General features: G+C 43.6%; 3 protein-coding genes across 4 annotated transcripts; 2 read left to right on the top strand and 1 right to left on the bottom strand.

Annotated features, from left to right (window-relative positions):
- Positions 1 to 578: 578 nt before the first annotated feature.
- Positions 579 to 7,226, top strand: abtb1 (ankyrin repeat and BTB (POZ) domain containing 1). Its single transcript, XM_079225969.1, has 12 exons — positions 579 to 798; positions 1,652 to 1,714; positions 1,942 to 1,997; positions 2,517 to 2,661; positions 2,753 to 2,912; positions 3,032 to 3,077; positions 3,276 to 3,392; positions 3,672 to 3,784; positions 3,877 to 3,975; positions 4,067 to 4,234; positions 4,921 to 5,121; positions 5,966 to 7,226. The coding sequence occupies exons 1-12, from the start codon at positions 743 to 745 to the stop codon at positions 6,170 to 6,172; spliced, it is 1,431 nt and encodes a 476-aa protein (XP_079082095.1). The 5' UTR covers positions 579 to 742; the 3' UTR covers positions 6,173 to 7,226.
- A 1,028-nt stretch (positions 7,227 to 8,254) lies between these two features.
- Positions 8,255 to 12,617, bottom strand: birc7 (baculoviral IAP repeat containing 7; the record flags this gene model as incomplete). Its single annotated transcript, XM_079226190.1, has 7 exons — positions 8,255 to 8,454; positions 8,599 to 8,664; positions 9,716 to 9,925; positions 11,128 to 11,173; positions 11,306 to 11,387; positions 11,483 to 11,582; positions 12,137 to 12,617. 7 exons carry the CDS (start codon positions 12,615 to 12,617, stop codon positions 8,255 to 8,257), a joined length of 1,185 nt encoding a protein of 394 aa, XP_079082316.1.
- A 3,109-nt stretch (positions 12,618 to 15,726) lies between these two features.
- LOC306743681 (YTH domain-containing family protein 1-like) lies at positions 15,727 to 22,049 on the top strand (the record flags this gene model as incomplete). 2 transcript variants are annotated; one of them, XM_079226223.1, is made up of 6 exons in its annotated part: positions 15,727 to 15,824; positions 16,641 to 16,665; positions 18,224 to 18,303; positions 19,646 to 21,343; positions 21,507 to 21,551; positions 21,980 to 22,049. In XM_079226223.1, the coding sequence occupies exons 1-6, from the start codon at positions 15,798 to 15,800 to the stop codon at positions 22,004 to 22,006; spliced, it is 1,902 nt and encodes a 633-aa protein (XP_079082349.1). In that variant the 5' UTR covers positions 15,727 to 15,797. The 2 variants fall into 2 exon arrangements, with proteins under 2 accessions (XP_079082349.1, XP_079082350.1); XM_079226224.1 differs by having other exon boundaries at positions 19,646 to 21,352; positions 21,980 to 22,006.
- Positions 22,050 to 26,313: the final 4,264 nt, after the last annotated feature.

The following is a 26,313-nucleotide window of genomic DNA, read 5'->3' as shown; positions in this document are numbered from 1 at the left end:
ATATTGTATATTATTATTTGTAGATATGTTCATTTATATTATCATTATATATATGAGTTTGTTTATATATAGAGAGAGTTAAATTAAAATAGAAAAGTGAGTGAATTTAAATAATCCAGTTTATGAATGGAAATATTGTCATGCAACATATTTAAGTTAATACAATGTTGAAGAGCGCCATCATCTGGTTTTGCTTCGTAAAAGATAAATATTATTTTGAACAAGTTGATGAAACGCGATGACGTGTGCTGCGTTCAGGTGTCCCGCACGAGCTCCGATCTTCGGTGTTCTCCCGACCGAGAGCACGCGCTGCCACTCACGCCGGCGGTTGGAATACAACTTGTCGTCAAATGAACACTCACGTAATTGTGTGTGTGTTTTACTATAGTGGTACATACGTGTTTTATTGTCGCAGTGAAATAATAAACAGTCCCGTCGTCAGTTTCTCCGTTATTCTCGACACCACGTGAAGTAGACGCACTCTGGATCACGTGACTCCCGTAGCGCTTCCACCGCCCCCTGAAGGAATCGAGCAGTTTTGTAAACAACCGTGCAAAAAAAAAAAAAAAACACACGCACAGACACACACACAAAAAAAAACAGACCCCAAAAAAGGTGAGCAGCGACAGCAGCACGAGCCAACTTCCTCCCCCTGAGGCTCACACCGGGTCCTCGCGCTCACCTGTCCGGGTAGACGGGCCGTCTCGATGCATCACAGGGGACCGAGAACACCGCGGGGATCATGGACGTGTCCGACCTGTTTAGTAGCTGCAGAAAGGGCGACGTCTGCAGAGTCAGGTAACAAAGCTGGTCACCTGTGGGGGGTCAGTGTGTGCGTATGTGTGTGTGCGCGCGTGCGTTACGGTTGCTGCTGCACACAACGTTATTGCCTGTTGTGTTTATAAAAATAATCAAAAAACATAAACAACAGCTGCTTTATTCGGCTTCCTCTGGAGGTAAACAAGCTGTGACGTAGCTTACGTTTACGTGCAAATCAGCTGCTCGGTTTACGCACAGGTCCACATCAAATACTACAACCATGAAACTAATAAAGACAACATGGAGGTGTCCTCGTTGCAGTTCAATCCGCAGGGATTAAAAGAGACAGACGTCTGTTGCAATGTTTCCTAAAACAAGAAAATGCTTTGTGTTGCCTTCGTGTTGGAAATTTAAATCCATTATCATGTATTTCAATCTGTTAATCATCACATACATGTGCGCATAGAGTTCCTCCACACCGCCTGAGAGGTGTAGGAACATTCCTAGTAACTTGTCCGTCTCTGGAGCTTGAGCAGGACCCTGAACGCACCATTAAATGCCACCTGAATCTTGTTACACCACTTTGGCTCCAGCTGCACCACACTTGGGCCGTGCGCGCGCAGAGTGTCCTGTTTTCACATCATGTGGGATTTACATGCCAGCATGTTAATGATTTGACCCAAATACTTGACTCGTGTTTATTCCACCACTGGTCACGAGGAAGGAAGGGTGCAGACACTCTAACTGCATGCAGCTCGCATGGTGTGATGCCAACACCAAACATTGCGCAATCAAATGAGGAGGGACCCCTCGCTCTTCTAGTGTGTTTGGATTTTCACTTCAACTGTGTTTGCATGCAGCATGTTGTCATTCCTTTTATTTCCTCTTCAAGGTACCTTGTTGAACAACGAGACGTGGCCCTCAATGTAAGAGATAAATGGGACAGCTCCCCTTTGTAAGTACAATTTCAAGGCAAGCAGTCTACTTCTTTTTAATATATATTGTGCATTTTTATATTTAATATTGCTTTACTTGTATGTATAAATGCTGACAAAACAATGTCCCCTTGTGGGATTCATAAAGTATCCATCCATCCATCCATCTATCTATCTCTCTATCTACTTCCTACTGGCTAACATGACATCATCATCAAGCTAAAATGTGAACTCTCTTGTTCTTCAGGTATTACGCGTGTCTCTGTGGCCACGAGGAGCTGGTCCAGTACCTGTTGGCTAATGGTAAGGTTGTTAATACATAATTAAGTAATGCACACAGAACTAGAGCGGCGCTCTGAGTGGAGTGCAGATCCACCGCTGTACGCTGACGACTTTATTGCCTTTTATACAAGCCCTGTGAAGACAGACGTCAAGCATTTAAAAGCAAAATTGTCTGTCTTTGTAAAATCTTCAGACACGTTAATAGTTCTTTTATCAGTAAATATTTTGGAGAGACATGTCTGAAACACCCTTGAACCGCCCAGTGAGCTCTAGGTTAGAATCAGAGGTGCAGAGGCCGCGATTGCGTCGTTTCCTGGCGTGTCTGGCTTCACTGCGGCGAGAATAAACTAAGCTTCATCAGAGTCAATGGCCGTATAAAAACAGGGAATAAAACGGTGTTGCACGAGAGGTTCTGATGCAACAAATATATTAATATTCTGCAGTTTGCTGCGGCAGAATGCGAGACTAGGTAAAACTACCATAGTGTGACGTCATGTTGAGCATGAAAAGTTCAGTTGTTGTTGTCGTCGTTGCTTTCAGGAGCGAAGTGCGAAGCCAACACGTTTGACGGCGAGCGCTGCATGTACGGCTCTCTGAGCGATTCGGTTCGCCGGCTGCTCAAAGACTACAAGTGCATCAGCGTGCGCGCCATGCAGCGGGACGACTTCAACTACTTCCTGCACACGTGAGTCGGCCAAATGATCCACTTCCTCGTTCTCCTTTCTAGTCGTTCACAGTGAAGTAAAGTAAACCCCGCACACCTCCCTCCGCTCCAGGTTGCTGGAGCAGGGGCCGCACAGCGACGTCAAGTTCCTGGTTCACGGGGAAATATTCACGGCCCACCGATGCATCCTCAGTGCCCGCTCGGAGTACTTCACTGAGATGTTTGAGACCAAGTGGAACGGGAAGACCTTGATCACCCTCAAGCACCCTTTGGTAGAGAAACATTGTAATATTATAATCTGTCATGCTGTGTGTTATGAGCTTTGCTATTAGACTGTCCATGCAGGCGTGTTGTGTCGATCTGTTCGGATAAAAGACGTTTTGATTTTCAGATCAACCCTTTGGCCTTTGGAGCCATCCTGCAATATTCCTATACAGGTGAGCTGCGGCTATTAAGGCTTCAACATTGGTTTCAGTTTGAAGACTTTGCAGGAAAATTCCATCCGTACTGGTTTTTAATGTGAGATTTATCTTTCGGAAAAAACCCAATACAAAATAATTTATTTTCACGGCAAATCCAAGTTTTTCGGATTACAATAGTGTACTTTTTTTATTTATTTTTTAAAATTTTTTTAGGACGAATGGATATCGATATCAGCCTCGTGGAGGACTGCAGACGACTCGCTAAACAGTGCAAGATGGAAGGTCTCATGGAGGAGCTGGAGAATAAATGCAAACAGCTGTATGAATTTGGTAAAATAAGATAAACACTACTCTTTTTTTTTTTTTTTCGTGTAACATAATCAGCTCATCGTTTGCACATGTGCAGAAGGGATCGCGTAGCATGTGACACGTGTTGTTGTTGTTAACATAAATTATATAATAGCAAGATCAGTGCATAGAATAGAGGGCTCATTGATTCCTGATGCAACAAGGCTGGTTATTGCTATTGGAACGGCTCTACTTTTTCTCCGCATGAAGTGACGTCTGACTCTTCTTTCTTTCTTTCTTTCTTCCGTCCTCGTACCGAAGTGTCCAACAAGCCGGGGATCTGTGTGAAGGTTCTCAGCCTGGATCCTCACAGATGTCAACTTCAGGAGGAGATGGCTCAGTTAGCAGACTGCGCTCTTCCCACCGAACTAAGAGTAAGACCATGACGGCAGGAAGAGAGAAAAACCAACAGATCGCTGCTGCCGTCACATCTCAATGAGCCTGCTTGACTTCTTTTTGTTGACAGGTCGGGTTTGGAGAACTTCCCTTTAACAGAGTCGACCGCTTCCCTACTTTTCCCGACATCTGCTTCAGAGTCAACGGTTTCAACTTCTTGTGCCATAAGGTGTGAACAAGAGAGCTCACCAACCATCTCACGGAGCTCTTTACAGCCCCGTCCCCCTGAGGCAAATAATTACGAGTTTGTTGTTTTCCAGGCGTTTTTCTGCGGCCGTAGTGATTACTTTAAAGCCCTGCTGGAGGACCACTTCAGTGAGGGGGGGCAGCTGCAGTCCCAGCCCGGCACCCCCGTGATTACGTTACACAACATTTCCCACGAAATATTCATCCACATCATGTATTACATCTACACCGACGACACAGAGGTGAGTGCACGATGTCTGTAGGGGTTTATTTTGTGTGGAGTTTATAATCAGGGGATGCAATAAATAGCTGCTAGTCAGTCGACCAGCGGAGGAGTCGTAAAAGAGACAGTAAAACAGAAGCCCCACCTTTTATGGACCAATTTGTGGCCGAAAAACTGGTTTCCTACTGTTCGGCATGAGCTTGATGAAAAGAAAAATGTGTGTGAAAGGTAAAGGGGTGTTTTAAATATGCACAATAGCAAGAAGAAAGAGGTATTCCTGTTGTATTTTAACTCATCCTGATAACGTCCTGATGCTCATTTATACTGAACAGAGCATGAATGCATCATAATGTAAACCTCCGTACGTTAGCTGTTAGCTCCGGTGCTGCTAACGCTGCTAGCTTTCCTTCTGTTATCACATTATCTGTAAAGCATTAACGGCGATCTCCCGATTGCATTTTTTTAATTGAATATCGGCCAATAACCATCAGCAGCAAAAGTGGTCTTCAGACCAATGCAACATACTCAATATTTAAAATATATATTGGGTGGGAACAAAAAGTACAATAGCTTTAAAAGGGATCTTTAGAAATGTAACCAGTGATTGTGAACAGTACAATAAAGCATTTTTTGGTAATGTCACGTGAATGCTCATCATTATTACCCGGCAGCTGACTGAATATGTATTTGTATTTTTATTCTCAGCTCATAACGGACATCGTGTTCGACGTGCTGTGCGTGGCCGACATGTACCTGCTGCCCGGGCTGAAGCGCCTTTGCGGGAAGGCGCTCACGAAGACGATCTGCGAGGACAACGTTGTGTACATGTGGAAGATGGCAAAGCTCTTCCGGCTCTCCCGGCTGGAGGATAACTGCACAGTGTTCATGGCCAGGATCATTGAGCGGGTGCGTGTCTGTTTCCCTGTGTCGACACTTAGACAGGGCTTTGTTTTGGCTGCACAACAGGAGAGCGTCTGGGGTCTCACGGCTGAAGGTTACACAACCCTCCGTGGCTGTGCGTTGAATGTGAATTTGGAGCCAAATTAGCTTGAAGACGGGGAGCAGGGGAAACATGCAACACCCCATAAAACTACAATTTGTCATTTGGACGTTTCTCGTTTTGTACAAATTGAACAAACCAGATTTAAAGTGTTAATTTGGGAGGTGCTGGTAGCAGATTTTTTACATTTATTTCACTTTTAGCCAGAGCCAGGCTACCGTAAAAGTCGGGTTACAAGCCGCTCCTACCTCCGGTCAGTGTCCCGCTGTAGCAAGCTAGGAGCAGCGCTAGCTAGGAGCAGCGCTAGCTCCCCGCTGCTGCTGCTACTGGCCGCTGCTGCTGCTATTGTCCGAGTCCCCTCTGCCCAAGTCGGGTGTAGAGCCGGGGCTGGTCCCTACCTTTGGTGGTTGTCGGGGAGCTAGCGGAAGTTAGCGCGGAACTAGCATGAGCGCCAGCTGGCTACATGTCCTAGCTCAGGCTTCATATTTAGCAGAAAGACATCTCATCTAACTCTAAAACGAATAAGCGTATTTCCCAAAATGCCAAACTGTTCCTTTTAAAAAAAGGGATCCTTAAAAAAACTGCTTTTACTACAAATAAACTTTCATCATTGCCTTTATGCAAAAAGTGTCATGAACGCCAGACTTCTGAAGCCACACAATAATACTTTCAGATTAGCGTCTGTGAGCTACGAGTGCGAGAGTCATCCCTCAGGATAAAACTCACACCTGTCTAACCTGTCTGTCGCAGCTGGTGGAGCAGGACGAGTTTGTGGAGATCATCAAAGAGGACGCCGCGTCCGTGGAGGAGCGACAGGAGACGGACTCCGTCCCCCTGGTGGACGAGATCCGCTACCACATCACCGGCAACGTGCAGACCTACAGCGCCATAGAGGAGGCCAATCAGAAGCTGGAGGCCTTGGAGGAACTGCTCTGCAGCATCAATATTTACTGCTAAGGGGCGCGGCAGGTTGTGGTTTTTATGTTTTTACGGTGGGAATGAGCTTTGGGAGAGGGGATGTATGGTGGTGCAAACACAGAGAGGCTTGTGTCTGTGGGTTTTTTATTTTATTTACAGTATATTGTACAGAATATATATTTGCAGATGAATGTTCCGATGCAAACGCTCTTAAAGGTGAAGTCTGCGATTCTGGAGAAATCCTGAATGAATCCTTTACTTTGAGTTTAGCCTCTCTTCTCACTCCCGTCTCTTTATTCATCCAAGTCTTTTTCCCCGTCGCGGGCACAAGCATGAGCACCCCCTGTGGCCGATTGTATGTATGAACAACGATCTTTGACATGGAGGAGTACTGGACTAGAATCGCTGACTGCACCTGTAAAGTATTTTTTTAAGACATTTGGTACACAGTACCAAATACTCTGCAAGGTGGTGTTTGAGGAAATTGTGTATGATGTATTTACAGATGCGTGGGTTTGTTTTAGGGACTATTTTAAGCTGGCCTAAAGGTTATTTTGCTCTTTTAAACTGTACTTTGGCTCCAACAAAGTTCAGCACCAGCCCTCACATGAGATTTTATAGTAATGCTCTGAGAAAGCCAAAACGAGTGCATGTCGCGCATGCACTTGCTACCTCTTGGTAAAAAGATGTGACAGTGGAGTACAAGTTCAGTTCCTTCTTCTGGAAAATATTTGTAAACCTCCATTTTTATGTTAAGTTCCATAGTTTTATGTATTTCATGCGCAGACGCATGCAACTTTTATTTTTGATTGGATGTGGCGGCTGAACTTCACCTCTTCACCGCTGCGTTGCTCCTGTGTGACACTTTATGAATTATTATTACACTTATTCTCCTTTAATATATTCCTACCCTTTTATTTAAACCTTTAAATGGGAAAAAAAGTGATTTCCTGCCTTGTATGCGACAAACCTCTCTTGCCCAGCGTGCACAAAAAAAATAAAGCTGTTACTGAAATGTTTGCATGTAAAATCCACCATTGAGAAACTGGAAAGAATACCTGCTCTGGGTTTTGGCAAATAAACGTGGTGTTGCAAGCACAAGTTGTGTTTTATTCAGAATATTGAATGAATTTTGCATTTCATTGGTTTTACTTACATAATTCGGTCGCACTTTATAATAAGTACACACTTATTTAGCATTAGTAAAGCATGAATAAACACTGAATTCATCATTTATAAAGCCTTATTCCAAAATGAATACTCATTAGTAACTCATTAGTATGCAATTGATAAACACAGTTATAAATGTTTCATTCTTGATTAACAAGCTTTGTTTTTCATACGTTATAAATGATGGATTCCCCATTTGTAAATTAAGTATTCAGGACTTATAGATGATTAATACGATCATTTGTATAAAAAAAAGGAAGAAGCTGCAATTCATGATTAATTCAAGTAGTTAATACTCGGTAGTTAAATATTAGTTAAGCATGATCTGTGACCTAATCTAAAGTGAGGACAATCTATGCTTTACAAAGCATTTATAAGCAGTGCCTCAAAGCTAGCAGAAGTCTCCGTTATCTTCTCAACAGAAAAGGGAAATAGACACAACACAAAGTGATAAAGAACATTAATATGATGGCGCTGGGGGTCATGCCCATCAGTGGTATGAGTGTTCCATAGTTTGTTGGCACATAGCTACACATTATTGATTATGCTAGCTATGGCTAGCTCGCTAGCTCGTTAGCCCGTTAGCTCGCTAGCTTACTAGCTAGCAAGCTCATCACTGGTCCAGAGACCGGCACGCGCCACCTCAGTTGTAAGTAGACCAATCCAGGTGATAGCGAGATGCTCATAATCAATCATTTGTACCAGCAAACTGAGAAACATGCCACCACTCGTGCTACTGTGCATCGGCAAAAATCAACTAGCCGGCGCGACGTGGTGACGTCATCAACGTAGAAGAAAAAACAACTTTAAATGTTTACTGTAGAAAAATGATGTGTCAGCTGGAACAATTCAAGCAGCAATTACTCTTTATTTTTGATCCGTACAAGGTCAGAGAGAAAGCTCAAGGTGAAAATGCAACACCCGTGTTCACGGTGGATTCTCGCCGCGGCCTCAGGACATGAAGGCGCGAACGCTGCCCCGGATGACGGCTCTGCAGATGGGGCAGTGGCGCAGGCTGGCGGCGCAGTCGCTGCACACCACCAGGTGGCCGCAGGGGATGAAGACGATGGACACCAGTTTGTCCATGCACACCTTGCAGGTCCTCTCCTCCTGCAGCTGCCGCAGCAGCTCCTCGGGGGTCGGGTCCTGCACTGTCGGGAGTAAAGCCGCAAAAAAAAGGACCAAATCATTTCAAGGCTGAGTGTTGAGTCTGCAAGATCGAGCGGTCGCAATGTCAGCAACTCAAAAAAATAAATATTTTTTTCCTGCAAATCACATCGGTGTTGACCTCTGACCTTTCTCTCTGATTGGTGCTTGTGTCCTCACATTCGCAGCGCTGGAGCCCTGCCTCGACTCTGGCTCTGCAGGACACAAAAGACAGTCAAACATATTACAACCATTGATATTTGGGTATTATTAATTGTGCTCACATTTTCTCATGTCAAGTAGTAAAAACTATACAAAAACAATTGGCAGATGCTAATCATTAATACCGCTACTAAGCTAGAGACCTGTATTTAAAACGTTAAAACATAATTAGCAAAAGGAATTTAAAGGTGCAGTGTGCAGGATTTGGCGCCATCGAGTGGTGAGGTTGCAGATTGCAAACAACTGAAATTTCTCCCGTTGCTGGGCATGTACAGGAGAACTACGATGGCCCCTGTCGAGAGCTAGTGTTTGGTTTGTCCATTCAGGGCTACTGTAGAAACATGGCGGCCGGCTCAATATGTACAGTAGCTATAAACGGCTCATTCTGAGGTTACAAACAAACACAAGCGTTCTTATTTTCAGGGGATTCGACACAAACCAAAAACATACTTATCAATATTCCATTCCATTTCTACCAACAGATCCCCCTACATTCTGCCCATGGTTACTTTAAAGTACTTTGAACTGCTAACAACTCATTGCTATATAAAACATGACAAAGGCCCCGACCCAAACAATGTTCTTATAAGAGATCTTGAGCAACGAACCCAGAACACAACGGTTCGTATGATATCTTACAGAGACAGTTACTCTCTGTTTCTTGGGCATTTTCCTGCTGAAGTCCAGCAACACATGTCAGTTTACACTCGTTATACACATACAGTCTTTTCAAAATAAACTTCCATCTTGACAGGGAATAACTTAGTTAGGTTTAGGAAAAGAAAAACAGCTGGTCTTCACACTTCCTGGTTCATGATCACCTGGATTGCATACAAATTGATATGTGAGATGCATTCGAATTACAGCTCATACGTTTGTTTGTAGGTATCGCTACTATCGCTGTATAAAAACAGCCTGGAGCGGGGGGGGAAAAGTTGGAAAATATGGGTTTAATCTTTAACAATGTAATGTCAAGATTACCATGTGTTTTATCATCAAAATGTTATTTGGAAAGCAACAAGTGCGGTACTTGAGGAGCGTTACCTCGGCCCTGCGACACCCTCTGCCGGTCCTCCTGCTCCGCCTGCAGCACGTCGGTGACCAGGTCCGACACAGAGGTGTAGTGCTGACCCGTCAAAAGGTACTTGGTCTGGACCAGACTCTCCACCAGGCCGGCCTCAAAGCCCATCTGCAGCGCCGTCTGCACCACGGGGGAGAGCATGGCCGAGGACGACGCCAGACCGGCGACCACATCTAGGAGAGGAGAGGGGAGGAAGGAGTGAGGAGGGCGAGAGGGGAGGAAGGAGTGAGGAGGGCGAGAGGGGAGGAAGGAGTGAGGAGGATGAGAGGGGAGGAAGGAGTGAGGAGGACGAGAGGGGAGGAAGGAGTGAGGAGGATGAGAGGGGAGGAAGGAGTGAGGAGGACGAGAGGGGAGGAAGGAGTGAGGAGGGCGAGAGGGGAGGAAGGAGTGAGGAGGACGAGAGGGGAGGAAGGAGTGAGGAGGACGAGAGGGGAGGAAGGAGTGAGGAGGACGAGAGGGGAGGAAGGAGTGAGGAGGACGAGAGGCCAGAGACACATGAGGCCAAAGAAACACACATCATATCCAAAAGATAAAATAAATGTGTTCAGGTCATCTTTTATTTGTCATTATATTCTGCTAAAACAGATTGTACTTGCAAGTAGCGGTGGGGGGAAAAATCGATACAGCATAGTATGGCGATATTTTGCAAGGCAATATTGTATCGATGCACGGAAGATCTTTTTTTATTTAATCAATTACAAACTTTTTGGTCCTAAAATAATACAATTAATTAAAATGATTGAAGTGAGATGAACAGACTTAAAACGTAATTTTATTAGATCAAATATGTTGACAAAGTTTCCCTTTGGGGACAATTTGCGGTTGAAAAAAAGGTAGTAAATCGCAATATATCGCAAAACTGAATATATCACAATACTCAATGTATCGCAGTATCGTGATAATATCTCAGTATCGTAATAATATCGTATCAGGACTTGAGTATCGTGATACCATCGTATATTGGGACCTCTGGTGATTCCCACCCCTACTTGCAAGTATGGAATAATTGCCCTGCAACCGTGAGCAGCAACTTGTTTCCATAACACCCCATAATTACTGCAATCCTCCAGCGAACAGGAGCTCAGCTAATTCAGCGTGCAGTTGCTTCATTTTCAGCAGCCTCCCAAAGGAGAAAATACCGGACCTGCTTCTCTTCCAGAGAGTCTAGTTTGAGCTTGTAGGTGTAGCGGCAAATAAACTGGCTGCAGCTTTTTCTTCTTCTGCAAAGCAACTCGTGACGTTAGGATGTCGACACGTCCGATTCTTTGCACTTGCAGGGTCCTTTCTGGCATCAAATGCAGGTGCATCATCACCTGGTGGGAATAAAAGCTTCCTTCCCTGCTCCACACGCCCATCATTCCCAGACGTGACTCACCATTTCTGGACCCGACGTCTCTGCCTGTGGAGGTCTGTGATCCGCCCTGGGGGAAAAAAGAACAAACACATATCTTTGACTTTGCCGTTATTATGGGTTTCTGCGTGCCAACACACGCTTCCTTTCCGAGCATGCAGAGAAGAAGAAGAAGAAGAAGAAGAGCGGTGAAGGTTCTCACCACGGTGTCGCCCAGGTGGAAATGAGAGTCCTGTATGTTGCTGATGTAATCCTGCCCTCTCTCCTGGATCAAAAACTCACATCTGAGGAACACAGAGACGCCGTCTCACAGATCTAATAAACCTTGAATGCTGAACACACACACACACACACACTTTTTGTTTGTTTTATTGTTTACCGTGGAAACCACTTGGCGTGCTCCTGCCAGGGGTCGTCTCCCGGCTCCCAGTTCCTCAGCCCTCCGTCGCAGTGGAAGCATTTGACGTTGTCGCCGTGGCCTGTCAGGGATGAACAGGGTCGACTGTTACGATGATTACATATTTTTTTGGTTCCATTACTATCGTAAAAGCCCTCTGAGGCAAATGTGTGATTCGTGGCATTGAACCATGCAAATATATTGAATTAAATAGAACTTGTGAGAGGAGTCTTTTGACAGATGCCGTTTTAATTTGTGTCCTAAATGAAAGAAGAAGACAAAATCACTTCAGGTCAAACTGTAAAAGAATCAACCTCCTCTCTGACAGTAGCTAAAAAAAACATGGTGTCCAGCATTATGTTGTAGGTTTGACTCTGTGTGGTCCTGAAGCTGTGGAGCTCTCCTTCTCTAGCAGCCCCAGTGTTGTCCAGGTGGTTCTGTCCACAACACCATGACTCAGCAGGACAATTGTCCCGTGAACTCTCTCACAAAGAGAGGTCACTCCAGCAGCGACTGCAGGGGTCAGTGCTGAACATCGGACATATACTACTTATTATTATCTGACGCTCAAAAACATTGTTGCTGTGTTTAAGACATTAAAGATGTAAGAGGATGTAAGAAGGTTATAGTGAGCACCTGTGTAGAAGAACCCTGCTCGTGCGAGAACATCCGGCTGGACCGAGGCCTCGGTTGGCCAGTTGTGGAAGGTGGTGAGCCGGGAATCCTCCGCCTCCATCTCTGGGTAGACCGCTTGCCCGGCGGCCCCCTGGTCGTCCATCGTCATCCTCTGGAGCTGACTCAACAGCTGGCCGTCCACGGAGTCGGAGGACCCGACCAGGAGCGGAACGTCGCCCACGGCTCGGCCCAGCGCGTGGCCGCAGGTGGGGAAGTGCCTCCCGTGCTCCACGGCCGGGCGGTCCCCGCGGACCCAGCATCTCAAAACGCCCCCGCAGCAGAAGCACTGCACTTTATCCCCGGGGCCCAGGAAGAAGAAGCCCGCCTTGGCCAGCTCCCCGGGCGTGACGGGCGCATCCGCGGGCCAGCTCTCAAAAGTTCGGAGTCTCTCGGCCTCCGCCCGCATCTGGGGCTCCTCTAGGGTTCCCCTGTCATCCGTCATTCTGTGGCGTGCAGCTTCTTCTCGTCCTGTGCCGGCCGTCCCTTTTGCGGTCCATAGTGGAGCGCGCACTGAAGGCGAGTGCAGGCACACCAGCTGAAATAATATGATCAGCTGCGTTTTGGGGCCTGCGCCGCGGGCCGGGCGGGGAGACGGCTTTCCAGAAAAGCCACTGAATGCCAGAACGTGTGCGCTCATTGATCCTTGAATGGATGAAAGGCCTGAACGCGCCACACCGCTCCGCCTCCGAGGACAAAACATGTGAGGCATGTCAGAGGAAGAAACAAAACAAACACACTATATGGCCTGACAACACATGGGATATTAAAGAGCTATTTAAAACAAATACCACTGAGCACCATGGAAGATCACAAATCCTAATTATAATACTAAAATACAAATATTTCCACAGTAAATATCTAAACAGCAGCATGGTTTGACCTTTGACTGGTTTTATGGGGTTGTTGGTGCATCATCGCTGCCACCTGGTGGTGAGGGAGAGCAATGACTACTGTAACGTATTAAAAAGGCCAGAACAGAACCAGTTCTAGTCCTGCTGAAGTCGGCCTGCAGTTACAACACTTCCAGATGTCCAATACAAAACCTGTAGCTGGTCTAAAATGTATCTGTGCATCTCAGTGGGAGTCAAAATAATGTTATCTTGTCCCTAATGAACTGGCAAAAGTCTGGTCTATGAAGGAGAGTATGGTTCAGACACCATCTGTATTGGTTTGCTGTTTCTGGCATCAAAATAAATAGGGTCAAAGGTGAATGATCAGACAGCACCCGAGATAAATATTCAGATTCTAGAGTACAATTGTCACGGGAATGTTTTTATTTATTAAAATAGCAACCCCCCTGGCTTGATGATGGTAACACGTGTCCTACCCATTCTCTTCTCAGCTTTTTATGCTCCTTTATGGTAAGATATGTCTCTTGTAAAAAACAATATCGGTTCACATTAAAGCTAACACACTTAACTACCCTATTCATTAATACTAAGTGTGGACATCAGACTGTCAGAGCCTCTTTGTAAATTCACTGACTACTGTTGTGTTTGATGTCTTTTTTTTAAATATCTTTTTTTATATTTATCTTGTTTATTGTGTATGTAAGAGCAACCAATAAAGCTGATTCTGATTCTGTACAAGAGGCAGTGTATCTCCTGTGATAAACGGAAAAAAGATGGAGAGAATAGAGCTGAAAGAAGTGGTTTCAATAACAGATATTACCCTGCACACACATTTTAGAAGAGAATAATATAATAATAATCGTCATAATAATCGTGTTTTTTTTGGTTGATCTCAGACACCTGATTGAAATGAATTTAAAGCTACAGGGCAAAGACAACAACGTTGCATTTATTTATGTAAAATTAGGTACTTTATTTTAAGATAAAACATTCAAAACCGTTCTGTAATGGTTTATTTTTCTAAATTGTTCATATCCAGCCCTTATTGTAATGGAAATGAGAGAAGAATATGTATTTATTATTAGAATTTTTAGAATTCATCTGAAAACTGACAATAAATTGTTAGAATTGTTGAGATATTATTTCTTTCTTTCTTTATTTGATCAGTGGTGGACTTCATACAGACGTTGAAAGAACTGCTGGATACTTCAACACATAATAAAGCTGTCCGACCGGGTTCGGACTGAGTTTGGGTGTTTTAAAAGATAAAAACATAAAAAAATGCCTGGATTGATAAATTGATAATTATGACTTACAATGACTTAGTATTTCATAATAATGACCTAGTATCTCATAATTATGACTTACAATCTCATAATTGTGACTTAGTATCTCATAATAATGGCATAGTATTCCATATTTAAAAGCTAGTTATAATTATTATTATAATATTATTATAATTATGATTTAGTATGTGTGGTTTTTTTATTCAGTCAATCATTACAATATAATAAGTAAAGCCACAATGTAATATACAAAACAGAAAGACTGAAAAGGTATAGGTACAAGCATGATGCTTATATATTCCTATGCTAAATTATCATCAATTAAATCAGATAATTAATTCGAAATAAATAAATATATATATATATATATACATTTCACTCACACAAAATAGTTTTATAAACAATCCTTTTGAAAACCAAAAATGAGTTGACCATTTTTACATTCATTTTAGATTTGTTCCATAATTGAACTCCTACAATAGAAATACATCTTCTTTTAATCCCTTTTTTAGCTTTTTGTACAGTAAATTTACAAATATCTCTCAAATCCTATTTATCATGTATTGAAAACAACCTTTGTACACAGTCTGGCAGTGACTTTTCTTTAGCTATGCACATTTTCTGCATTCTTTTATAATATATCTTATAATTAGGACTTAGTATCTGATCATGAATTATGAGTTAGTATCTCAGAACTAATAATAACTTAGTAATTATGATAATAGTGATATAGTTTCCTAATTTATGTTGTGTATATGTTGTTTATATGTTGTCTATTTTTTACTTTTTTAACTGTTTTTACTCGGGCTTCTATAATAATTAAATCACAGATATTCTTAAAAAAAAAAAAACGCAAACAGAAAAACGGTTGCATCGCACTCTAGCTCCCCTAGCGGGGAGCGGCGCGCACTGCAGCGGCGGCTCAAAGCCCGGATGAGAGCAGCCATTGGGGAAGTGAACATAACCGAGCAGCTCTCTCTCTCTCTCTCTCTCTCTGGAGTAATAAAGACAAAGTAAAAGGCGACCGAGGTTCAGAGATATTACCAACCGCCGAAAACGGACACATAACTTTTGAAAAACCAGGATATTTTTTTATTTGTGTTTTTTTTGTGGGTGGAAGAGACTTCTTTCGGGACCAATATCCGAGACGACAGACTTTTAAACTGTGGAAGTTGGGATCCTAAAAAAAAAAAAGAAACACACACACACACACACACACACACACACACACACAGAGCGGAGCACCGAGCGCTGCAACTTGCTACCCCCTTCGTCCCCACACCCCCTCCCTCAACACACGCTAAGCTAACTGCAACGGAGCTGTGTGAACTTGCTTTTGTGTATGTGAGTGTGTGTGTGTGTGTGTGTGTGTGTGTGTGTTGTTTTAGTTTTTTTTTATATCACGGAGGGCCTTTTGGAGAGGAAAAAAAAATCCAGTCACAAGCTCCGGCTCTTGTGAGAATCCCGGGACGTGCTTAATGAATTATGTCTGCCACAAGCATTGACCCTCAGGTAGGATTTGTACCTTCACCCGTTGAAAAGAGAGAGAGAGAGAGAGAGAGAGAGAGAGAGAGAGCAGCTCGCTTATAACGGGGTTCCTTTTTTTTTTGAAGGGGGGGGGGGGCTATTTCTTGGAAGCGCCTAGCTAGCCCCTGGCGTTAGCCGGGTCCACGTAGCTAGCGTAGCCGGCTACATTTCCGAGGGGGGGGTGATGGTTTAAAACGGTTTTAACGGCCGTTCGGGAGGAATGACGGTACACGTTACACGTTGGCATGAAAACCGATGTCAAACGCGTCATTTTTATACCCGAGATTATTATGATTGTCACAGCTAACCAGCAAATACGTGAAAGCTAACGTGAGACTGAGTAAAACAAGAGGTTCAAGCTAACTTGTTCAGTGTGCTTTTTAATATATAAGATGGTTATAAACGCCAGCTTTGTCTCCTGGGTGACTTTAAACGCACCCAGACTATTATAACAAACTAAGTCCCCAGCTGCTGTTTGGGTTTTTTAACGCCGTTTTTTAAAGAGGGATGGCCACGTTAGCTAGCTAGCTAGCTTAGCTGAGTTGTGCGTTGCATTAGCCGAAGTTGCACACCAAATACATGACTTAGCTGTTGTAGCCAGCTGTGTTTATAAACAGCTTTTCACTGCACAGCGACGTGAGGTAGCTGTGTTGCATTGCGTCTTGTCGGGAGGTGGTTTTAATGTGCACTGGGGACACTAAAAAAGGCTGCAATCTGTGTGTGAAACCCCCCCTGAAAGGACTGAAAGTAACCGTGTCCATCTCCCTTACTCCCCCTCTACATGCTACAACATGGACGCAGAGATCAAAGGGACAAGCATCTAAAGGTGAGTTGAGGAGACATCAGAGAGCGCTGTATTGGTTTGTGTAGCTATATTCTGGGCATACCTGCTCAAGTACACTGTCTTTGACACACACTATTTTAGGAACAGGATATACACATTCAAGGATGATTTACTGTCATGCAACACAGGGATGCACAACGACATTCAGTTGTTAGCCCATTTTCAACAAACGAAAACATGTATTACACTCCTGTTGTGCATGTGTGTATGTATGTGTGTAATGTATATGTTATGCAAAAGTTAGGATGACATCAACAATAGCAGGGATAGGGTTTAAATAATTGAGTACTGGGGAAGACGTACTGTGAGACACATGACAAACAAAACAAAAACATTAGTGTAGTGCATTTATATATATGTACACACACATAAAGTATATTTGCAGTAAGATGTTGGGTTGTGGACAAGACTGTACATATTAAATAAGAAGATAAGTTACATTGACTATATACTTCATGCAGAAGTTAGTATGACAATCAATCTCAGGGTCAGAGGTTAAGTATTTGAGTACAGGGGAAGCCGTACTGTGAGACACATTGGAGTACAGGTGGCTTGTGTGTGATGAATCGGCGTCACATACACACTCTTTACTACACACAACTGTCAGGCTACTCAATATTTTAGGAACATGTTATACACACACACAAGGATCACTATGGGATCTCTGCGAGAAAATACATTCCCAGCATAATCCACCATGCCACTGTCCCGTCCTTTATTCTGAGGATATTCCTATTCATAATCCTAAATGCACCGGTTCCTCCTCCTGCTCCTACATTAGGCAAAGTGGTCCGTGAACCAGGAAAGAGGAGTTTCTCTTAGCAGAGTCGTTTCGTCATATTTTGCTCAAGAAATATGTCAGTTTCAAACATCCGTAGCAGACCGTTTTGAGCCGTTTGAGAAGCTTCCACGGATGTTTAAAAAAACTCTGACCTCAGAATTCTTTACGAGGAAGCAAACTGCAAAGTTTTATCGCCACCTTTTAATCCCGAGAGATATTGTGCAAGGAAATATGAACATAAATCAGCAATCGAGAATATATCTTTTGGGTTTGGGATCCGGTCTCACCCTACAGTCTGTACATAATGATTTACTGGTAATTTAAGCGGTGGCACCGGTGTTGTTATGGCCTTGTGATGGGGTTTATTTTGTATGATGTTCGAGTCGACTGATTTAGTGCGGTTGTGAAGGAGCTGGAGTGACAGGCAGGTCTTGACTCACGCTCCACCTGCAGGCCGCGCTGGCTGTGGGCCACGGGCTGATTCGGCCTCCAGGAGAGAAGAGGCTTGACATGGCTCAGGGATTTAAAAACAAACAAACAAACACACAGATTAGCCTTCTATATTTTTTGGTTTTACAACACAATCATTTCAGCCTAAATTCATAATTGCAATGCAACTTTCTAACTAAAACATGTATTTCTACCTATGATATATATATATATATATATATATATATATATATATATATATATATATATATATATATCAATGAACATGTGTATTTAAATGTACATTAATGTAATTTTGTTTCGTTCCAGTGCAAAATGGTTCGCTGCATCAGAAGGAGACTGTCCATGACAATGACTTTGACCCGTACCTCACCGGTCAATCGACTCAGGTAAAGCTCATCGGGCCTCATTCACACACCTGTGCTTTAACCGCGCTCAAACAATTTACACACATCTGGAATTCATCAATATCTTCTCACCTGAATGTGTCTGTACTCTGCGTACACATTTAGGTAAACACACCTCTTAACTTAACGCGTCTCATTAAAACAGAATTTATTAAAATGGGCTTTATTTACCAATTCATTGACCCAAAACATTAAATAATTATGACATTTGAAGCACTTACATCCTCATCAATTATTGCCATAATTAAATTAAATATACAAAATATTTCAGAGCATTTTTTGAGAGTTTTTTCCAATTAAGTTTAAAATGTCTGTCTTCATATTTTATGACACTATAACCCCCAAAAAAGCAATATCACTATTTAAGAGTTTTCTGCCGCATTTATTTGTTGAATGTAGGAAATTATTAATCAATTGTTTCTCTGTTAGTTTTGAAACTGTTAGTTTGCATCACATGAGTGGAAAAAATCCCTAAAAAGCCACCACTGGAATCTAATTCTACAAATAGGATATTATTAAGAATGTTCGCGTAGCCTGATCTTTATCTGCAGCTGTGCAGAAACAGAGTTCTTACAGAACGGATAGACTTGTTTTATTTTCAACAGCCGAAAACAAATCTGAAATAAATGACTTCTGGGTGAAAGTTGTTGCTGGATGTCGTCACTCTGACCCTCATTTATTATTAGTCGTGTTATGGATGTTTGTCTGATAATTGCAGGTGGTCCTTGTCCTTCTCCACCTGGTTCCTTCTTTTTTTATTCTGTTCTGTGTTTATTTTTTATTTTCCGCATCACCTTTCATGTCAAACTGTTTCATTTGTACCTGAGCCACAGTCCGTATCTCAGGGACGCAACTTTCCCCGCCTCGCTTATTGCAGCTCAAGACTCTTTTGTGTATTTTTCTTTTTTTTTTGTAGGCACGTGTCATGACTACGATGGTAATTGTTTTAAAGTTTTTTAAAGTTTTTAAAGAATAAACATTTCTACGCACATACTAGTGGACGAGGCCCAATCTTAAGACGATTGTTGAGAAAATTGTGACATTGATTTGTTTGAAAAGTATTTCTGATATCATCGGCAATCACTTTTTAAAAATAATCAAACTGGGGATCTGTTTGTTAAGCAAAACAAAAACTCCAGTTTAAAACAAACAAATTTAGTCAAAAAACACAACATGACATGATAGTTTCATCAGAATTGTATGATATGTATGTTAAGTGAAATAACAAAAACACATTTAAAGTAGTTTTTAATTATACATCTGATTCAATCCAACTGTAAGTCACTTGTTAATGTTGTGGCTCTGCTGACCTTCATTCATCCAGAACAACAGCTACCAGTCCATCACCGACCCCTACCTGTCCAGCTACTACGCCCCCTCCATTGGATTTCCGTATCCCCTCAGCGAGGCGCCATGGTCCACCGGCGGCGACCCCCCGATTCCATACCTCACCCCGTACGGCGCCCTGAGCAACGGAGACCACCACTTCATGCCGGACACGGTGTTCGGGCAGCCGGGCGGCCTGGGCAGCAACATCTACCCCCACCGGTTTAACTTTTTCCCCGAAAACCCCGCCTTCTCTGCTTGGGGCACGAGCGGCTCCCAGGCCCAGCAGACTCAAAGTTCGGCCTACGGCGGCAGCTACAGCTACCCGCCCAGCTCCCTGGGGGGCACCCTGGTGCCGGACGGCCAGACGGGCTTCCACAGCGACACCCTCAACAAAGCCCCCGGCATGAACAGCCTGGATCAGGGCATGGTGGGCTTGAAGATCGGAGGGGACGTCGGCGGCCAGGGCGTCAAGGCCGTGGGGTCCGTGATCGGCGGCCCGGTGGTGGCCACGGGGAACGGGGCCACGCCCATCGGGATGCCGCCGCCCAAACCCGCCTCCTGGGCGGCCATCGCCAGCAAGCCCGCCAAGCCGCAGCAGCTGAAGGCGAAGGTGAAGCCGGGGATGTCCAACCTGGGGGGCGCTCTTCCCCCGCCTCCCATCAAACACAACATGAACATCGGGACCTGGGACAAGGGCCCCGCGACTAAAGTAGCCACGGCGCCGCTGCAGCAGCAGCAGCAGCCTCTCGGCCTGCCGCCTCACGTCATGGCGGCTCAAGGCCACATGCAGCAAGGACCCATGCACCCGCCGCCTCCCCAGTCTCTGGTGCAGACCCAGATGCAGCCTATGGCCTTACAGACCCACCATCACCAGCACCCGCATCAGCATCAGCACCCGCATCAACACCCGCATCAGCATCAGCACCAGCATCAGCACCATCAGCCCCCGCCTCAGCCCTACCAAAACCACACCCAGCCCCCGCAACCCCAGACCCGCTGGGTCGCCCCCCGCAACCGCAACCACGGCTACGGGCAGGGCGGCCCCGGCCACGACGGCGGCGGCGGCGTGATGGGCATGGTCGGCGGCGGGAACTGCGGCCCTCAAACGTGCGCCGGCCAGGGCCCCGGCGCAGAGTCCCACCCGGTGCTGGATAAGCTGCGCGCCTCCCACAGCTACAACCCCAAGGACTTTGAATGGAACCTGAAGAACGGCCGCGTTTTCATCATCAAGAGCTACTCCGAGGACGACATCCACCGCTCCATCAAGTACTCCATCTGGTGCAGCACGGAGCACGGCAACAAGCGGCTGGACTCGGCCTTCCGGGCCATGAACGCCAAGGGCCCCGTGTACCTGCTGTTCAGCGTCAACGGCAGCGGCCACTTCTGCGGCGTGGCGGAGATGCGCTCCCCGGTGGACTACGGCACCAGCGCCGGCGTTTGGGCGCAGGACAAGTGGAAGGGCAAGTTCGACGTGGACTGGCTGTTCGTCAAGGACGTGCCCAACAGCCAGCTGCGCCACATCCGCCTGGAGAACAACGACAACAAGCCGGTGACCAACTCCCGCGACACCCAGGAGGTTCCCCTGGAGAAGGCCAAGCAGGTGCTCAAGATCATCGCCACCTACAAACACACCACCTCCATCTTTGACGACTTCTCCCATTACGAGAAGAGGCAGGAGGAGGAGGAGGAGGAGGTGCGCAAAGCGGGCCCAGTATTCTCACTGTGTTGCCTTTTTTAACATACCAAAAATACACACATCCCACACCGACATGCAAATTGTTTATATAGATGCTGCTTTTCTTTTTGCTGATTCTTTCTGTCTAAGAGGCTAATCGTTTTTCTCTCCGTTTCCACAGACTTTTGAACCTTCTCCGATACCGAACCGCTCTCGGTTGGATCAGGTAAAGAATCATTTCATTATAATAATAATAATAAGTTGTATTTTCTCATTGACTAGTATGCTCAAAAATAATATCTCTACATCTCTAATAATGGTTTTTATTTCACCCTTTGACTTGTATGATCGTTATCATTTTATCTGAACACTGAGGTGGTGTTCTGTCATTGAAGTCTGACTATATATATATATATATATATATATATATATATATATATATATATATATATATATATATATATATATATATATATATATATATACATGTATAATACCATTTGCAGGCGGCAGTGTGTTCTCATCTCGATCGATCCAGTAGGAGATGAAAATGTTCTGATATCCGATCCTTTCGCTTCGACCTCGTTAAAATGTCCCGTTATGTCATCTTCAAACGTCTAATGTTGTATTCGTGTGTGTTCTGTTTCCAAACAGGAGCGCCAAAACAGGAATAAACAATAGAAGACATTTATCCTTGGCTTGATCAACAGCTACAGACTAGGACTTTTGATTTAAGAGACAGAAGAATATGAAAATGCAAAGTCCTTCATCTTTTTTTTTTCTTCTTCTCCCTATTTAATCCTGGTGAATCTCTGCCATTGTCGAGACTTGTGCTTTTTTTTTTTTTTTTTTTTTTGCCCCATGTACCACCCACTTGCAGGGATAACAAGCTGATTTATGTGTCACCTCGCCACCACCACACTATAGATGTTGTTTCTGTTTTTTATTTTTTTTTATTTTTTTTTTTTAAGAATATTTTTCTGCCCGTTCCATCTCTTCTCTCACCAGACTGGTTTTCTCTCTCCTGCCCCACATGCTCCACCTCTTCCTAGTTGAATCAGGGTCTGGCTGCTCCACGGAGGAAATACAACAACAACAAAATATAACGATTCTGCCACTTTATAATTCAGTACAATCAGCAACGGACGTGTCCTGCCCCTATTTGTCCATTTGGGGGCAACATTGCCACGCTTCAGAGGTTTTAACTGTGCCAACCGGGGTGGAGGATCCCAAAAAGGCAACGTTTCGGGACTTGGAGCCGCTCCGATAACAACACTTCAACGTTTTATCTATTTTTCATTCAGATTGACAAAAATCTCTATTTTTTTTTTTTTGGCTTACTACTGACAATTTTCATTTCAGAAAAACCTGTTTTCTGGAGCCTTAATGTTTTATTTAGTTTTAGTTTTTTTTTTCTTCTAATTATTGGTGACTTCTCAAAAAAAAAAAGAACTGCTCAAACAGTGACACTGCTGGAGAAATCAGGGATAGTGTGAAGTCACACGGGACTCGAGACATTTCCCAAAGGAGGAATTGCAAAGGCCTCTGGGAAAATAAAATAATGGATGTGTCCTCCACAACCAGAACTCTCATCATTTTTAAGTCATTAAATTGTACTATTTTTCCCTCGCGCCCCTCTGCTTTGCTTTCTTTCTCCACGTTGGTCTTGGAGGCGTTTTCTACGTTTCATGGGGAGATTCTGTCCGAGAGAATTGTTGCATCCACCATTTTAAGTTGTTTTATAATCAGAATTATGTAATGATGTAACTGCTACATTGAATGAATTGTTGCTTCTTTTTTTTGTCCACAAAAGGGGGGTCATTTATTTTGTCCATTCACCATCATTCTGTCTTAATCCTGTTTTTTGTTTCCCCCCCCCCTTCAAATTTAGTTTTTTGCTAAGTCTATCATGTTGGTCGTAATGCTAAGCTTTAACGTAGGAGCCTATATATTCATGGAGAAAGCCTAAAAAAAAAAAAATGTATAACCTAAAGATTAATGTAACTGATTTACTATCGAGTAAGAAAAAAAAATAAGAATGAAATGTGGTTTCTGTGTGTTTTTTGGTTGTTGTTGCTAAAAAAAAGATAGAATTAGTTGGTTCTAGACTGAAACGATTAATTCAGTAAACTTTCAGGTTTGTCGACAGAAAGAAAACAATTGGGGATATATATATATATATATATATATATATATATATATCCTATCTGTCAATCCTTTCCGTGTCCGGGTGAGGTTTCCCGTGTTGAGTCAAATTAAGCCCCAGGCTCCACTCCTGGTGGTGCCCTTCTGTCAATTTTTTAAGTTTCAGCTTTGCAACACACACATATATAAAAAAGAGAAGAGGTCACTAGATGCACGTCTGCTGGAATACAAGCATCTTGTCGGTGAGGTGATCTTTAGTTTCTGGTGTCCAAAACCAGATTGTAGTTCATAGTTTATTTGTCAGCGGGTGTTGGAGACCAGCCGGTTCCTTTCCTCCTCTCGACTTACTTTGAAAGCTGCCCGGCAACATGTCCAGATGAGGTTCTCCGTCGCGTTGAGGGATCTTCCCCTCTACTGGGTCTTGAAGTTGAAGCTTTGAAATTCTCGGTGAAATGGTCACATCCCCGATTCACAGCATATATCTGACCCCATGACTGACGGTTGTGGCCTGAAGTCATTCACGTGGAGTTATTTTTAATAATTTTTTTTAGATAATGTGTGTTTGTTTTGATTGTCAGAACGTAACGTACTTCCAGATGTGTGAGGCTGCATTGTGTTCGTCACCCGGCCAATGTGACCTCTAGAGCTGACCTCTAACAGGATCCTCTCCCCTTTGCCTGCACCGATCGATCGCTCGGGTTGATCCAAGCCACGCGGCGAACCGGAGCCGCCGAAGACTTGAGCCGCTGCCGTCTCCTCTCCTCAGGAGGCGCGACCGTGTGATCATGTGACGAGTGCCGGGAGATGTTGTGTTGACGGGTTCGCCGCCAGAGTCTTTATGTATCAACACTATTCGGATTAATGAGCCGCAATATTAAACAAACCTCCGTAATCTTATGGCAGAGGCCGTGACTTTGTTCACGTGATCCGCTTTCAGGGTTTTTCTCTCCGTAGAAGAAATCAAGCCTTAATAAACTGCCCATTCAGAAATAACTGACTGTCTCCATGTCGTGAATTATTCGTTCCTAAACAGAGACAGGAAGCCGTGGAGGTCGACCCCCGGGGCGCTCCAAGGTCACTGAAAGTTTTTTTTAATTTGTACTTTGGACTTCACTGTGTCTAAGTGCTGTGTTTCCACAGCTCCTATCTAGCGATGAAAGTTCACGGTATTTAAAAATGGATAAAAAAAAACGGATTGGAAACAACGGCTCATCCGTCATTTAGAAGCACAGTTTTGATTATGGCTCATTTAATATTTAAAGACGGAGGCTTTAGGTTCAAATCCATGCGCGTATTTACCAGAACATTTCATAATCCGTTTTTTGTTGTTTCTTCCTGTGATGCACATTCTGCCTAAGCACTGGACATGTGTGATATGTTTGGTATTTTACAAAATAATGTATTTCTTTTACACTTTTTTCTTACATTTTCCTCCACAGGAGCTCTCCATGGTGCTGATTTTGGGGGATTCTCCAGCTGCACAGCGAAGTAAAGAACTCTGGAGTGATAGTAAGTGATCTCATGTGAGATGTGATGGAGATATCTGACATTGACATTAGTAACGGTGATTTAATTTAAGCGCTTCCAAAAATACTTTTCCCTCTTCGAATCGGATACAAATCTTCCTCTCAAGATTCAAACGTTTCCAATTTTCCGTTTGTTAAAAATAAGTCACGTTGGATGTTCTGCAAAGAGAAAGAAAATACTAATAATGCGTGTGTGTGTGTGTGTGTGTGTGTGTGTGTGTGCTAGAGCGTTGCCGTTTATAATCCCACATGAAATAATCACAAGAGAATCACAAGCAGAAGACGTTGCAGCTCAGGCTTTATTTGTTTGTCAGCATTACAACACATCATTTTTAAACTGAGACAGAAATAGGCAAATAAAATCACATGCAGGCTCTCTGACACACAGCAGACAGTGAGAAGCATAAATATATATAAAGAAGAAAGACCCTACAATGATTTGAGACTATATTTAGGTTATTTTTATTATTAGTTTAGTTTAATAAATGTTTTTTATATCGGGGACTGTGTACAAAAATACAATAAATCTCAGGAAAAAAAATCCTTTGCACCAGACTCAGAGACTTAATACTTCGGTGGTTTTGCAGGTGACATGAAAGTCTAAAATATTGAACCTATAATGTACGTGGAAGAAAGAAAATACAGCTTCTGACAAATTATCCTATATTGGTGGTTAATTCCATCATGTTCATTAGTTCATTAATGTAATTTATCTTCAAAAACATTGTATTTGCCATTAAAAAACTAATTCCTCTGAGAGGGGATGCAATCTTATGAATTATTCTACTTCAGTGTAAGACTTTAGAAGTTGATAAAAAAAGCCAGTGCAGCTTTTTTTGACTTAATTTAATTATAACGTCAAGTCCCACGGCCTTATAGGCTGCAGCTCCATGCGCTACCACACGGCCGCCTGTAGGTGGAGCCAAATCCCCCAAAAGCTCCACATGTCGGACTCCATCCGACTAAAAAAAAAAACGTCGAGTCTGTAGGCCTGAGCTTTGAGCTGGACTACACTTCTTCTTCATGCAATAATGTCCTGCAAGCGCGCGAGCCTCCGTTTCCTTTAGAATGTGTTAAACCGTCACGAGACGGACGGAAACCGAGAGAAACGTGGACTGAAGAGGAGGAAGTGGCGTCACACTTAGCACGAGCCAGGTCTACATTTATATTATAAATATAGATTTTTGTATCTATTTAACATTTTGTATTAAGGTTCACTTGCTAATTTTATAATGAAATTACCTTAAAAAAATAAATAAAAATGTATTTTTTATATTTTCGTTACTCCGAAGAGATGGACATTGTGTGCTTAGCCGC

Source organism: Taurulus bubalis (assembly GCF_910589615.1).
Source record: "Taurulus bubalis genome assembly, chromosome: 11".
Taxonomy (NCBI): Eukaryota; Metazoa; Chordata; class Actinopteri; order Perciformes; family Cottidae; genus Taurulus; species Taurulus bubalis.
Note: the sequence above shows the minus strand (reverse complement) of the source record. Positions and strands in the feature narration are given on the sequence as shown.